This window comes from Odontomachus brunneus, unplaced genomic scaffold (genome assembly GCF_010583005.1).
Source record: "Odontomachus brunneus isolate Ranch 3 - 2012 unplaced genomic scaffold, Obru_v1 Obru_scaffold_048, whole genome shotgun sequence".
Taxonomy (NCBI): domain Eukaryota; kingdom Metazoa; phylum Arthropoda; class Insecta; order Hymenoptera; family Formicidae; genus Odontomachus; species Odontomachus brunneus.
Window position 1 is genome coordinate 910,594 of NW_022639498.1, and position 14,755 is coordinate 925,348.

Genomic DNA, 14,755 nt, shown 5'->3' on the forward strand with positions numbered 1-14,755 from the left:
TGTTTACAAAAAGACATCTCGTGATTGATCGGGTTTACGCAAAGTATCACAAAACTTTGAAGCTCTTAGAGAAATTGAGTCGGTGAGGGCCAACAAGAGCCATAAAACCGCAGATGTAACTGTGTCAATAAAAATCGAACGGTAGTAACTGGAAACCCAACGGGATGAACAGGCTCTCGAGCCAAGTCGAGTGATTAAATATCAAAGAACTCTAAAGAGAGCGGCCGAACTCTCATAAACAGCTTCTGGTCCGATTTTGTGGCATTTAGAATCTTAAATTATTTTTTTATAAAATTGTAGTTATTGATAGATAGATTATCAGAGTTAAAAATCGATTTTGAAATTTCCTGACTTTTTCATGTTTTCCAGACGACAGTGGAGAATTTACCAATATATAATCTTTAATTTTAATCGTTCAGGAACAGGGATTACAGAAAAAGTAGCTTATATTATTAAAAGCAATACAAATTTAGTTTAGTAACATAATATTTCTAACATATATTCCTAAAAATGCATATTTAGGCTAACAAAAATGATATATTGAAAAAAGAATTTAAAGAACAAGAAGATATGAGACGGAACTCAGGGATTTCAAAGAATTGAATTTCAAAGTAGGAAAAGCTAAAATTCCAGGTTATTTTATATTTTTGATATATCCCGGTTTTCCATGACAAATTTAAATTCCATGACTTTTCCCAGTTTTTCAAGTCTGTAGCAATCCTGATTATATATATACACAAGATGGGTAGATTAAATATAAAATATACAAATATCATACAAAGTAGTGTCACCATTTGAGAGGAAATGGCTAAAAAAGAATTTCAGAACTAACATATGGCGCTTCTGGTGGATCATGTAAGCATTTTATCAGAATAGTGGTAAGCTTCTCTGCAGTTTCCCTTGATCGTGTAATAAATATTGGTATTCCTAATGTCGATAATAAATTGGTTGTAAACGTATTAAGGCTCGGCTACATCAACGACTTTAAGTGTTTAAACTTTAATCTGACCTTAAATCTTTGCCTGAAGACAGTTTAAATTCAGGTCAAGGTCTAACAGACATTGGTGGAACCGAACATGAGGATGATTTTACTAAATTTTGATCAACTTAATCGTCAATTAACTGTGTGACTGGCAAATAGCTATTGGTTAATTCTGTTAGTTACAACCCATACAGCACAAGATCTCCTGGGGACGTCCCAGAGATGTTCTGAGGACATAGAAACGTCCCAGAAAGTTCTCTGGACGTCCCCTGGACATCTGTGCTGCTAGGGAACGGAATTAATCGACGACTAAATTATCGGAACTTGATAAAACTCAGACAGATGTACGTCAATTTGACTCAAAGTTCAAAGTAACTTTATTAGTCGATTTGTAAGGTTGCATCCCTTATGAATGTGACATTCGTATTTATTATTTGAAATAATGAAATAGGGATACGAAAAAAATATGAAAGAAATTATCAAAATTTTCTGTAAATAATGTGTCATGCAAAATGTAGTATAAAAATCTGAAAGTAACTTTTTTTTAAATACATCGATATAACACAACTTGCATTATTGTATCATGAAAATTTAATGATTAATTCAGCATGGTATATTTGTTTCATAAGTGCAGTTAAAATAATTGTAAAAATTGTATCATCGATTGTCTCGCGTCATAATAATTATGAAAGTCTATTTGAGAAATCACCCTAAATTAATAAATATTATTAACACTTATAATTCGTATTATATTTGATTGACAAAGATTTCATCTCATTTCTTGCAACATTTCTTATATATTTCTTGTAAGAGTCCTAACGATATCATTTATTTAAACAGAATATGTATCTCTTTGGGCCATTTTTCCCCAAATGGTGAGATAAATCACTTTGATACTTAATTATCTTTAATCTACTCGTGAATAGCTATAATTTTACCAGAAAATAATTTAAAATTTCGAATGTCGCAAAATGGAGCTATTATTTGGCTAATAAATAAAATAAATTTGTACTAATAAATAAAATAAATAAAAACAAAGGAACAAATAAAATAAGTAAAAAGGAACAATCTCTTAAATAAAAATTATTTACTGGGTGACCAATAAAACAATGACTGCATTAGTGCTTGGCGCAACTTTCGAACAGGTTTGGATACATTATGATTCTTTGTTGCCATCGTGCCAAGCACGTAAGAGAAAATCGATAAGAGTAGGCTCCTTTGTTCGAGAAGCCGGTAATGTCGGAATTTTGGAGAAATTCGTTGCTCGACTCGTTGATCGTTCGACAAGAATCGTTTTACGTTTAATATTTAGCTTAATAAAAAAATGTTGCAACTGTAAAAACAATTTATAGGCAATTTACTTTATGTATCATCGCACGAGATTACATTTTTTGCGAAAGAAATCGACATCTTTCATCACCGAGGAGAACTGCGATCTTTTGTAACTTTTTGATGGGCAGAGTTGTGTTGTAATGTTCGTGTGTGATGAAATATGTACATATATATGCGAGTATAAACGTCAAAATAGCCGTTCGAACATACGCTGTGCAATATAACGTACAAATATACGTATCGCTGTTGTTGAAATGAAATTATAAAATGCCCGAGTACAGTGCCATTAATTGCGCGATGTTAATTTATGCATAAAGTGCGATGTGCATAATGTAACGCCGTTGTTTCCCGCAGGACACATGCTTGCATGCATAATCGATGTCACATTTGGACGGCTCTTTACACGAAAAGAATGAGAGGCATCGCTTGTATCGGGTCGTAAAAAATGTACATCTTCTGAAAATAAATTGAACGGAGGAAAATATGACGTGACGTCTCGTAGTGACAAATGAATAGTTTTAAATTAAGCATATTTTTTGCCGACAGTTCTAATGTCAGCGAATATTTGTTTGAAAGAATGTTTGACAGTGTTAACGCACGTGACGTATAGATTCTTTATAACGTACGCGATGAATAAAATCTTCCACGTTGAACCGACGCTAAATCATAATTTTTAATATTAATTTTAGTAATTAATATTACATAAATTTCTCTCCTTGTTACCCTATGATTACGCATTTTTTATTATAATTGCGAAAAATATTGTCTCAGTCAAAAATCGTAAATTACATAAAGATTGAAAAATCTACACTGAAAAAAAAGATTTGGTAATATCCATCCATGAATAATAATTACTAAATGTTTTGGTAAAATAGTTTCAATTTAATATATAAGTGAATATAATCAAATCAATTGAATATAATCAAGTGAATATAATCGGTAAGTATTAGCAAATGGCTTTAGTGAGATCTGCTATTTGTTACTAAGGCTTTATATTTGTTGCCAAAGCTTGGTAACTATTACTATTTTATGTAGTAAGAATCACCAAACAATTTATTAAATAAAATCATATCGTTTAGTAGTACTTTTTCTACTAAGATAGATTGTGGCAATACCTTAGAACAGATCTTTTACCAAATAGTTTGATAATCATCAAACTATTTGGCAATTATTTTGCATTATTATTATTATTATTATTTGGTATTATTAAATTATTTGATATTAATTACCAAATTTTTTGATCAGATCAACTAATTAAAGATTTTACTATTTATTTTGTAATTATTATCAAACAGTTGATAATTACAATATTTAGAGGTATCACTTGACACTATCGGGTCACAAAAAATATGTACCTTTCGAAAATAAATTGAACGAAGAAAAGTGTGACGCGACGCGACGTAATAACAAATAACAAATTAATAGTTTTAAACGAAAAATATTTTTTGCCAATAAGAGCTAAGTTGGGATGTTAAAACGACATTATTACTCATTATCAAATATCGCGCTGAAATGTTTAACCAGATGCATTTGTCAACTATTACCAGACTTTTCTTTCAGTGTATCTGTCACGTGTGTTAACACTGTTAAATATTATTATTCTTTCAAGCAAATATTTGCTCTGATGACAGAACTCGACTCTTACCAAAAATATGTTTAACTAAGTTTATGTTTTGAGAAAGATTAGTATATAGAATTGTAAATTAATACTTGTTCACATACATCGAAAAAAAGACTTGGTAATATCCATCAAACCTGAGTAATAGTTATCAGATGCTTTAGTGAAGTACTTTCAACTAAATATATAGGTAAGTATAATCAAATAATTTTGTAAATATTAAGAAATAATAACAAATAACCTTAACAAGGCTATCTATTGCTATAGTTTGGTATCTATTGTTAAGATTTGGTGACTATCACTAATTTATATAGTATGTATTAGTAAATAATTTATTAAATAAAATCACATTATTTAGTAATACTTACCACATTAAGTGATGAATATACAAAATGTAACCAAATATAATAGTTGCACTATTTAGTAATTATTATCAAAGTATTTATTATTATTAACCAAACTATTTAATTGGTTCAACTAAATGAAGAATGTTTTAATGATAATTTTGTAATTGCTACTAGAATTATTACTGTATTTGATACTAATTATATACCAAAAATAAAATGCTCAACTAAACGCATTTGTTAACTATTACAAGATTTTTTCTCTGTGTAGCGTAAATCGAGTGCAGAAAGAATTCTGCAGCGTGGATCACAGTGTCACCAAAAAGAAGAGTTGCATTTCCATGTCCGAAAGAACTGCATCAGCTAAAACATCGCGACAAGTCATGCTGCATCGCTGGACTTGAGCCGCGTATTATGTACGTGTTACGGCATGTACGTGTCAATGACACGAAGTGACGCCGCGCGTCGCAAGATGCGGCGCGTTTTCTCTCTTGTTTTTTCCCTTCGTCTTTTCTCCCCGCCCGGTCAAGCTCCGATTTCCGATCTTTCGTAATGCGCGCAAGTCATCATCGGTGTCTCGGGAATGAGGTGCTAGAGGAGAAGTAAAAAGCGGTGCAGAAGGAACGTCCTTCCATCGTGCACAAGACACACCGACCGAGGGAGGTAGAATCTATTAGTAGCCGTCTACAATATGCGAAGTGAGCTTTGCGTAAGTTGGAGTAAGTGGCCGTCTACAATATGTGAACTAAATTTGACACAAGAAGAGTATAAAACTTATGGTTTAAAACTTATTGATTTATAATATACAGACTATCATTTAATAATCGACTATAATTGGCCGATTCTTACATTTTAGATCTTACTCCAAGCTTAATCCACATATTGTGGACAAAATTTAAGAGTAAAAAATAAAAATAATTTATTTCGCTTACGTATTCCAGCTCCCTTAGGCTTAGTCTACAATATGCGGAGTAAGCTTGGAGCAAGAAATGAACTGTAAGAATTCTTATAATAATCGACTATAATTGGCCAATTCTTACAGCTTACTTTTTACTTCGAGTTTACTCTACATATTGTAGACTAAGCCTTAGCCTTTCCGCCAAATAAATATTACCGGTGTAAAGGAGTATGGACATATATGTAAGTAAAATAGTTTCATTTCTTACTCTTACTATTTATTTCTTATTTCTTACTGCATATACTAAGTTTATTCAACGTAGACGTGGAGTAGATGAACCTTGAGAAATAAAAATAATCTATTTCGCTTACACCTATGCTCTTATACACCAAAAGTATTTCTCTTAGGTTAAGTATCTATTTACTGTTCTAACCTACTGGTAAGCTAATAGTTAAATCATATGTCTATCTTTTTCTAATTTGAAAGAAAAAGAAAAAAAGAAAAAAATATTTTCAGTGTAAGACAATTGGAGTATAGGCGTAAGCGAAACAAATTATTTTTACTTCTCAGTCCAACTTCTTACGCCAAGCTCACTCCGTATATTGTGGACGGCCACTTAGATTACGAGGAGAAGCGTTTCGCATAATTTCGCACGGCAAGGATCTCCCCGCGAGCTCCTCCTCCGGCACCGGAGAGAAAGGTGTAACCCGCCAGGCAAGCTCTCGCGCTAAAGGCCGTGCCGAAGAACGCGCGATACAACGACGAAACATTGCTAATCAATGCGTGCTCGCGGTGTCTCGCGTGAGCGCGTGTGAGCGTACTCAGCCTCCGTCGACGAAGGTGGGCGCCGCAAGTGCGTATCTGGAAGACATGACGCGGCGCGTCGCATCACGTTAATACGCAGTTCCGTCCCGTAAGCGAGCGGGTACGCGTTCTCCTCGGCATCAGCGGGGAAATTGTATCGACCGACATGCGGAGGCCGATACACACGAGTAAAATCTCCGAGCTTCTCTTTCGCTCACTCGTACCCGCTGCACAGCCGTGCGCGGCAGCAATTATTTGTCCGCGAGGGGAAAGAAGCGCCGAGCGATTTTTCGAGAGCGCGGCGACGTAGTAAACACGTACGCGCGCGCGCGCGCGTACGTGGGCGAGTACACGTATGTATGTATGTGTGTGTGTATATATATATGTGTGCGCGCGCGATAGCAACGCTACGTGTACGTATCGTGCGCGACGATGTGCACTGCGTCCATCGCGCGCTCGCACGGCGATGTGGAGTGTGTGGTTTCGTGAGGAGCAAAAGCACGCGATATCGCGAGAGAAAGAGAGAGAAAGAGAGAGAATGAGACGACGGTCGACATTGCCGGCGATGTCGACCGAAACAGCATCATCGCCGTCACTGCGCGAAAACGCGTATCCACACACACTGCGTTCACTATGACCACTACAAACACTGTACAGATCGTCACGCGCCATCGAAAAATCGCACTTAATATATAGAGAAAAGAGAGAGAGAGAGAGAGAGAGAGAGAGAGAGAAAGAGAGAGAGTGAGAGAGAGAGAGAGAGATAGAGAAAAAGGAAGTCTACTTACTCATCTCCGTCGGGACAAATGCCGGTTGTCTCGTCGTACTTGGTGCAATAGTTGTCCGCGCTGTAGTTGAAGGTACGGTCCCTCTTCCTCACCGGTCTACGCCTCCGTTGGTTCATGAAGTGCCAGTTGAAGCACGTGAAGGGTCGGTGTTGCGTACACTTGCGTTGCACGAAGAGGGGACATTGCTCGACACGGAATTCCTTCAAATATCTGGAATGCGAATCCACAGTGCTAGACATTATTTTCGCTGAGTAGCCCCACTATTACTCGCTCGTCGGGCCGTTGCGCCGCGAGTACTAGTAGTAGTCGTTGTTGCGTCGTGTCGTCGTCTCCGTTGCCGCTCATATATGTATTTTTGTGGATCGTGGGACGCGCGCGTCGCGTTACAGTCGCGTTCGTTCGTTGCTCGCGGCTCTCCCGTACTTCTCTCTCCCTCTCTCGCGCTCCTTCCCACTCAAACTCGCGTTCGTACGTTCTCCGTCTCCCTGCCTCTCTCCCTCCTCCCTCCCTAGCCAACTCCGTTCCCACTGCTCGCGCGCACCGTTACTCTCTGTTTGTTTTATTCTCTCTCGATATATTTGATTTATTTTCCTCGCACCGTACACACTTTCGACAATGGTCGTACACTTTCTAGCACAAACGGCCAACTCGTGAATGCTTCTCTCGCGCTCTCACCCTCTCACTCTCTCAATCACTCCTCTTTCTCTCCCGCTCTAGCTCGCTCGCTCGCTCGCCTTCTCTCTCTCTCTCTCTCTCTCTTTCTCTGTCTGTCGCCGTATTTTTTTCCCTCGACATCGGCGACAGGGATGTACAATCCGCGGTACGTATACGTGCTTCTTGCCGAATGATCTCACTCACGTATCGCTAGGCACGCGAGCAAGCCCGGCCGGCGGGCGCTACTTACGTGTAATGGTTCGCCTTTTCCGCCTGAGCTGTCAACAAAGGTTTCGAGTCGGACTTCATCTTGGATACGACGCGAGCCGTCGACCAACCGCGCTCGCGCACGAACACACGCACGAACACGTACGGCTGCCACTGACCAACACGGCGCACCGCCTCGATCGCCGCCGTAGTCGTCGTCGTCGTCGTCGTCGTCGTTGCCGCCACCGCCGCCGCCACCGTCGCCGTTACCGTTACCGTCACCGTCGTCGTCGTCGTCGTCGTCGCCGCGACCGCTGTTGTCGTCGTCGTCGTCGTCGTCGTCGTCGTTCGTCCACTTCACCGTCCGCCGCCTCCCCTTTCTTGCCTTTACCAGCCCGGCCGAGCACGCACGGCTCCTATTGGCTGAAGCACGCTGGACGTGCGACGCGCACGACGCAATATGCGTTATATGCGCCCTCGCCGGCCCAATCGCGTCAGCCCATTGCGGTCACGTGACGCCGCCGCTTTCAAGGTCATTGATGTTTTGGTTCACGCGTAAACAGGCGTTCGCGAGCGACGATTTCTATTTGCGCCGCGACAGCGGCGGCGGTTGCGCTTGTGGACATGCTGAGTTGTCTTGTTCATAACGAGCGTGATACGCGTTCTGTGCTGGGATTCTGTAACTCGTTATTGGAGTTAACGACAGTTTCGTTATCGTTGCACAGTTTTTCTACGGTATACAAAAGCTGCGCAACGATAACGAAACTGTCGTTAACTCCAATAACGAGTTACAGAATAGAGCTACTGTAGCCCTATTCTGTAACTCGTTATTGAAATTGACAGTTTCGTTATCGTGAAAATATCTGTCCAATTTCGCAGCTTTTGTATATCGTAGAAAAGTTGCGCAACGATAACGAAACTGTCAATTTCAATAACGAGTTACAGAATAGAGCTACTGTAGCCCTATTCTGTAACTCGTTATTGAAATTGACAGTTTCGTTATCGTGAAAATATCTGTCCAATTTCGCAGCTTTTGTATATCGTAGAAAAGTTGCGCAACGATAACGAAACTGTCGTTAACTCCAATAACGAGTTACAGAATAGAGCTACTGTAGCCCTATTCTGTAACTCGTTATTGAAATTGACAGTTTCGTTATCGTGAAAATATCTGTCCAATTTCGCAGCTTTTGTATATCGTAGAAAAGTTGCGCAACGATAACGAAATTGTCGTTAACTCCAATAACGAGTTACAGAATCCCAATACTGATGCTTTACAGAATCACCCAAACCGTAATTCGCTCCCTGTCAGAAGCAAGTCACATCTGCGCCGTTGTATACTCGCCGGGAACAGGATTTCCTTCCACGCCGAGTGCGCGCTCTTGTGCCGTACGCCGTCGCGCGCTCTGTCGCTTTCTTTCAAAAGGAGCATCCGACGAATTATCAAGAATGAAAGATAAGGCGTACGAAAATGTGTCTCTTGACACAATGTTCTTATCTCGAGGATATCTTATCGAACAGATCATCGCACGTCTCGTTGATTTCACACGAGATCGGCCGATGCGTCGTCTACGCTCCTGGTATCATCTTCGACACGTTCATCGAGTTATGGAAGTTCTCTCTCTCTCTCGCTTGCTCGCTTGCTCCCTTCTTCTTTCTTCTCTCTCTCTCCCTCTCTCTATTTCTCTCTTTCTCAATATCTGGCTCCAGACACTTAATAAAGCTTTATCCACAGATTTCTACATATAAACTAGACTGCTAATACATTCGTATGTACTTGACCGAAAAAAGTCGCCGGTTGGAAAACTAATCTTTTAAATCGTTTGTACTTCGTATGAAGAGTTTTGAAATACAATTGAAAAGATTTGTGAGTCGTTTTATTAATTGTAATTAATTATTAATTTTTGGACCATGCATAGCTGAAATAATGGCCGGAGATAAATTAAACAAAGTTCCGGTATGGTATCGTTTGTATTTCGTATGAAAAGTTATGAAGTATCATTCAGTATCAAAAAGGTTTGTGAATCATCCATGTAATTTTAATTAAATATTAAAAAATCGTGTAATTGGCCGAAATATAGATTTCAAGCGCTGCTGTGAAAGTATCATCAGACACGATCTGTAATCTACTTTTTACTTTCTACTTTTAGATATTTCATAAATACATGATACTTTTTCATAATTTAATTTAGTGCTTCTAATTTTTCTACAATGTAATAACTCATTGTTTTGTAATATTATTGTTACATATTTTACGAAACTATATTATCTGATACTGTTAATTCTTATATATATACTATCCGTTACGCTATCCTAAAGGTCGGTTTATGATGGCCGTAATTCGTTAATTTATGGAACCGTAAAAATTGACCAATCAGTCGATTATTCTTCTATAATTCTACTTTAATCTACTCGATTTATCGGACAGCATTGAGTTGTCATGAATCTTAAAGATATTAGATGCTTGTGCCTATTATATTTTTCGGCCCTAATGAAACTAATTTATACTAGCACAAACTTGAATTATCGTAAACACCCATAACAGGAATGTGTCATAATGCAAAATTGATTGCTACATTACCTATACGTTGAAATAACATTACAAATAAAACGTTCTCCTGCATCGTCCTACAGGCGGAACATTTACTGTTACCGAGATAATAGGGAGTTTTTGCAAACATATGATATAGATATGGTAAACGCTAAAATGACGTCATCGAGTCAAAAACCAAACTGCACATGCGCATCGGTCACTTTAATGGCTCTTGCACACAGGACGCGGTAATGCTTGCCGCGCAGCGAAAATCCGCGTGACAATCAATCAATATGCTGCTTTCCGTAATAACCTTCTAGCTCTTACGGAAAGCAGCATATTGATTGGCTGTCGCGTGCACTTTTGCCGCGCGGCAAGCATTACCGCGTCCTGTGTGCAGGAGTCATAACGCTATTCACATAACGTGCGAACGTCATTTCTGAAAAATAGCGTTCACGACTAACGTTGACGTTATGGCTACCAAAATGAAATCTGAACGATTGAAATTTATAAGTCAAAATGATCTCATACTTTTAAGGGAGATTATATCCCAAAATCCATATGAAGAAAGTGAAAAACCTCCATCTTATTATAAAATACTGTTTTATCGTACGTTACCGTAGCATTCACCGTGCAAAAACTCTTTTGAAGGCGACGTAAAAACGGAATACGGTATGAAGTCACGTGACTTCAACGTTTACTGTATTTAAAATACGAAATTGCAAAACTCTCTATTAGCGTGACATTTAGATAATGTAATGATAAAAATGTTTACGGGCATTATCAGGTTGACACGATCGAAAAAGAACTAGGGCTCCTATTCTTAAAATTTTTGCGTATATGTAATTTTCATTGCGCAGCTATTTTATGGTATGATTAAACTTGCGCAGTAAAACTTACGTATACGCAACTATTTCAAGAATAGGGGCCCAGGACTATTGAAATACTAGAGATTATCGTGCTTGACGGTACTTCCACAGCAACGCTTGAAATCTATATTTCGGCTAATTACACGATTTTTTAATATTTAATTAAAATTATCTGGATGACTCACAAACCTTTTTAATGATACTTCATAACTCTTCCTACGAAATACAAATGATACCATACCGGAACTTTGTTTAATTTATCTCTGGCCATTATTTCGGCTAAATGCGTGGTCAAAAAATGAATAATTAATTACAATTAATAGAACGACTCACAAACCTTTTCAATTGCACTTCAAAACTCTTCATACGAAATACAAACGATTTAAAAGAGTAGTTTCCCTAACAGCACAGATATCCAGGGAACGTCCTGAGTACGTTCTGAGAACGTCCCAATATCCTCAGAATATCCCTAGAACGTTCTCAGAAGTTTTTGTGCTGTCTGGCTTTCCAACCGGCGATTTTTTTCGGTCAAGTATATACGAATTGCTAATATCCGTATTTAGCGAGTGGAAAAATATCGGGCGGCCATCTTTGAAAGTACCGTACCGTATAGGAGTAGTAATGACACGCACTATAGTATATTGCTTCCTCCCACTCACACATTGCCACTCAGTTCATGTATGTGAGGTCTTTTTAAAGATGGTGGACGGTATTTTGCCGATCAAACAATCCTTAACTAAACTATACCTATTTAGCAGTCTAGATATTATATGGAAGTCTGTGGCTTTATCCTCAACGCTATTTTTCGGCCAAAAGATGTGTATTATGTTAATTTAACAAATCGCCATTCTTCGATTAGTAGATGATATTTAAAGTTCTTTGGAAATAATTCGGAGGTATTTTCCAAAAGAATCGCAGATCACGTCCGAACGAATATGTCTCTATCAATGACGTATACATAGACCAAGTATTCTGTCCGCAAAATAAAGCCAAGTGAACGCATATATCAACGCACGTGTCCGCTTCAAAAACAACGAACGAAAAAATCGTCCATTTTCTCATGTTCTAAGAAGCGTGTGTACACACAAGCGAACTCGAGCGTCGATATACGAGGGCTGCTCCGTAAGTTTTGCGACTAGTAAGGAAAACACGGTAATTTGTCATTGAAAATGGCTTTATTGTTTTTTAAAGTATTCTCCATGATGATCAATACACTTCTGCATTCGCTTAAACCATTTATTATAGCATCCATACCACTCCGAAAGTGGTACCTCCAAAACATGTGTTTTAAACGCATCAACCGTTTCTTCTGGCGTCGAAAATTGTTGACTACGCAGTTTATTCTTGATGTTCGGGAACAAACAGAAGTCATTGGGTGCCAAATCAGGACTGTACGGTGGATGACCCATTAATTCGATGTTTTCACTGGTCAAATAGGTAGTTGTTTGAGTCGATGTGTGACAGCTCGCATTATCATGGTGAAGAATGATTTGTCGTCTTGAGTTGTTTTCCTTATTTGGCCAAAGACTTCTGGCAAACAAATAGTTGTGTATCACTCAGAATTGACCGTTCTACGTTTCTCTAAGGGTACTGTTGCCACATGACCAGTTTTTCCGAAAAAACAGGCGACCATTTGTTTCAAAGTGGTTCGAGCGCGAATAACTTTTGTTGGGTTAGGTTCACTTTGAAAGACCCACACTGCTGTTTAGTTTCCGGCTCATATGCATAGATCCATGACTCGTCACCTGTATAGAGGTTATATACGGCATTTGACGCACCTCGATCGAATTTCTTCAGCATTTTTTTGCACCAATTTACACGATCCTTTTTTTGAGCAATTGTCAAATTATGCGGGATCCAACGTGAACAAATTTTTCTTACGGCCAAATGTTCATATCGTTTGTATACAATTCATACCAACACCCAGGGATGCCTGAATCTCACGGTATGTCACATATCAATCTTGCATTATCAATTCACGCACAGCATCGATGTTTTCTAGCACAGTAGCTGATTTTGGACGACCTTGGCGAGATTCGTCGGTGAGCGAACTACGACCACGATTGAATTCATTAAACCAGCGACAAATAGTGACCTTGTGTGGTGCTTCATTGCCAAAAGTGGAAGCAAGTTGATCGATGCACTCTTGTCTCGATAATCCACGTCGAAAGTCGTAAAAAATCATCGCACGAAAGTGTTCTCGTGTTAATTCCATTTTTTCGCTGAGACACAATTTTCAAGTCACTGTAAACAATACAAGTAGCCTCCGTACGACAAAACGTTTCGAGTAAAAAAATCTTCCAAACTGTCAAACTTTTTGATGGTAAGGTTAGATTTTACCTAGCAACGCCAGTGTTGCCAAGTCGCAAAACTTACGGAGCAGCCCTCGTATTTATTTAACGTAGCAGGCGAGCAATGCGATGCAATACTTAAACATGCTTTTCGCCCGCGAACGAAAAAAAGCGGACGATGATAGCAGAAACGGGCTGCATTTCTGTATCCATAGTAATAAGGAACAATAATTATTTGTAACAGGCGCAAAAATCGGCCATTTCCCAGGGCCACCAAATTTTATAACGATGGAACGATACTTGAACGCATAAAATATGAAATAATTATATCTCGCGTGTTTATGCAACAATAAAATTAAAAATACTCTACTTCGACAACTTATACAGCGCTGTATTGTTACAGTATTCTATATTGATTCATTATTCTATATTGAAATAAATCTGATATTTTTTTTTCAAGAGCAGCTATTAAGAAGCACTTGTCGAAGCCTCCTGAAAGCCCTTCCTCAGGATCTCCTTTACATTACAGTAATTTCCTTGCTAACAAGAAAAAATGCATGGACGTTTGAGCGAGCAAAACAGTCGTCGGGACACCGCGTATTGCTCACGTATAGACGACACAGTGTGAGTCGAGCCTTTTCTTAGTGTGCGTCACACGTATTTTAGAAGGCATTTTTGACCACGTCTCATAATCTATCTCTCTTGTTCTTATGTCTGCAATAGAGAATGGAAGATCGCCGCGACTTCCACCAGCCCACCACTATTCCCTCTCCAAGCCGTCCGACGATCGTATACCGCTAGCCCCCTCTACCACTCCATGCTGCCACACCTACAGGCAGCAGTGAGTGACGCATCATCGTGTGCGAGTTACACGGATATACGGACAGCATTAAAGCTGGTGGCACATAGAAAAACTTAAGCAGTAAGACGTAAGCAGTAAGCAAATTGACCAATCATAGCCGTTGATCCTTCTTACAGTCCAAGAATCAATGACTGTATTTGGCGGATTTGTTTACTGCTTAAGTTTTTCTATATGCGACCAGCTTTAATGCTGTCCGTATATCCGTGTAACTCGCACACGATGATGCGTCACTCACTGCTGCCTATAGGTGTGGCAGCATGGAGTGGTTAGGTTAGGTTAGGCCGATTAAGGCAAGAGGAAAATCATATCCGGCCGATTAAGTTAAGCTAAGGCAGAGAAAAACGTAAACACAAGTGCGGTAAACGAGAACTGCCCTTGCGTTTACGTTTTTTAGGCCATCAGCCTTACGCTATTTACTATTAATACGAGCGCGCATTCGTGCTCGTCACTACGGTATCCACGCGCGCTAATGCTAAAGAGCGTAACTTTGAAGCCTCTTAACTCGAAAAGTACTTAACGAAAAAATACTTAAGTATAGTGTTTTGGAAAGCTCTCGAGATAAGCTACAAGAATATA

The 14,755-nt window shown here is 39.0% G+C and overlaps 1 protein-coding gene across 10 annotated transcripts in view; it reads right to left on the reverse strand.

The window, feature by feature from the left end:
- Positions 1-7,982, reverse strand: part of LOC116844925 (RING finger protein unkempt) — a 28,261-nt gene extending 20,279 nt beyond the window's left edge. For 8 of the 10 annotated variants that reach the window (XM_032817090.1, XM_032817094.1, XM_032817089.1 and 5 more), the window contains exons 1-2: positions 7,671-7,979; positions 6,767-6,976 (exon numbers count right to left, since the gene is read on the reverse strand). In XM_032817090.1, coding sequence (XP_032672981.1) covers positions 6,767-6,976; positions 7,671-7,729 — 269 coding nt within the window. In that variant the 5' untranslated portion in view covers positions 7,730-7,979. Of the gene's footprint in view, positions 1-6,766; positions 6,977-7,670 lie in introns of all 10 variants that reach the window. The other 2 variants (XM_032817092.1, XM_032817091.1) reach the window with 2 other exon arrangements.
- Positions 7,983-14,755: the final 6,773 nt, after the last annotated feature.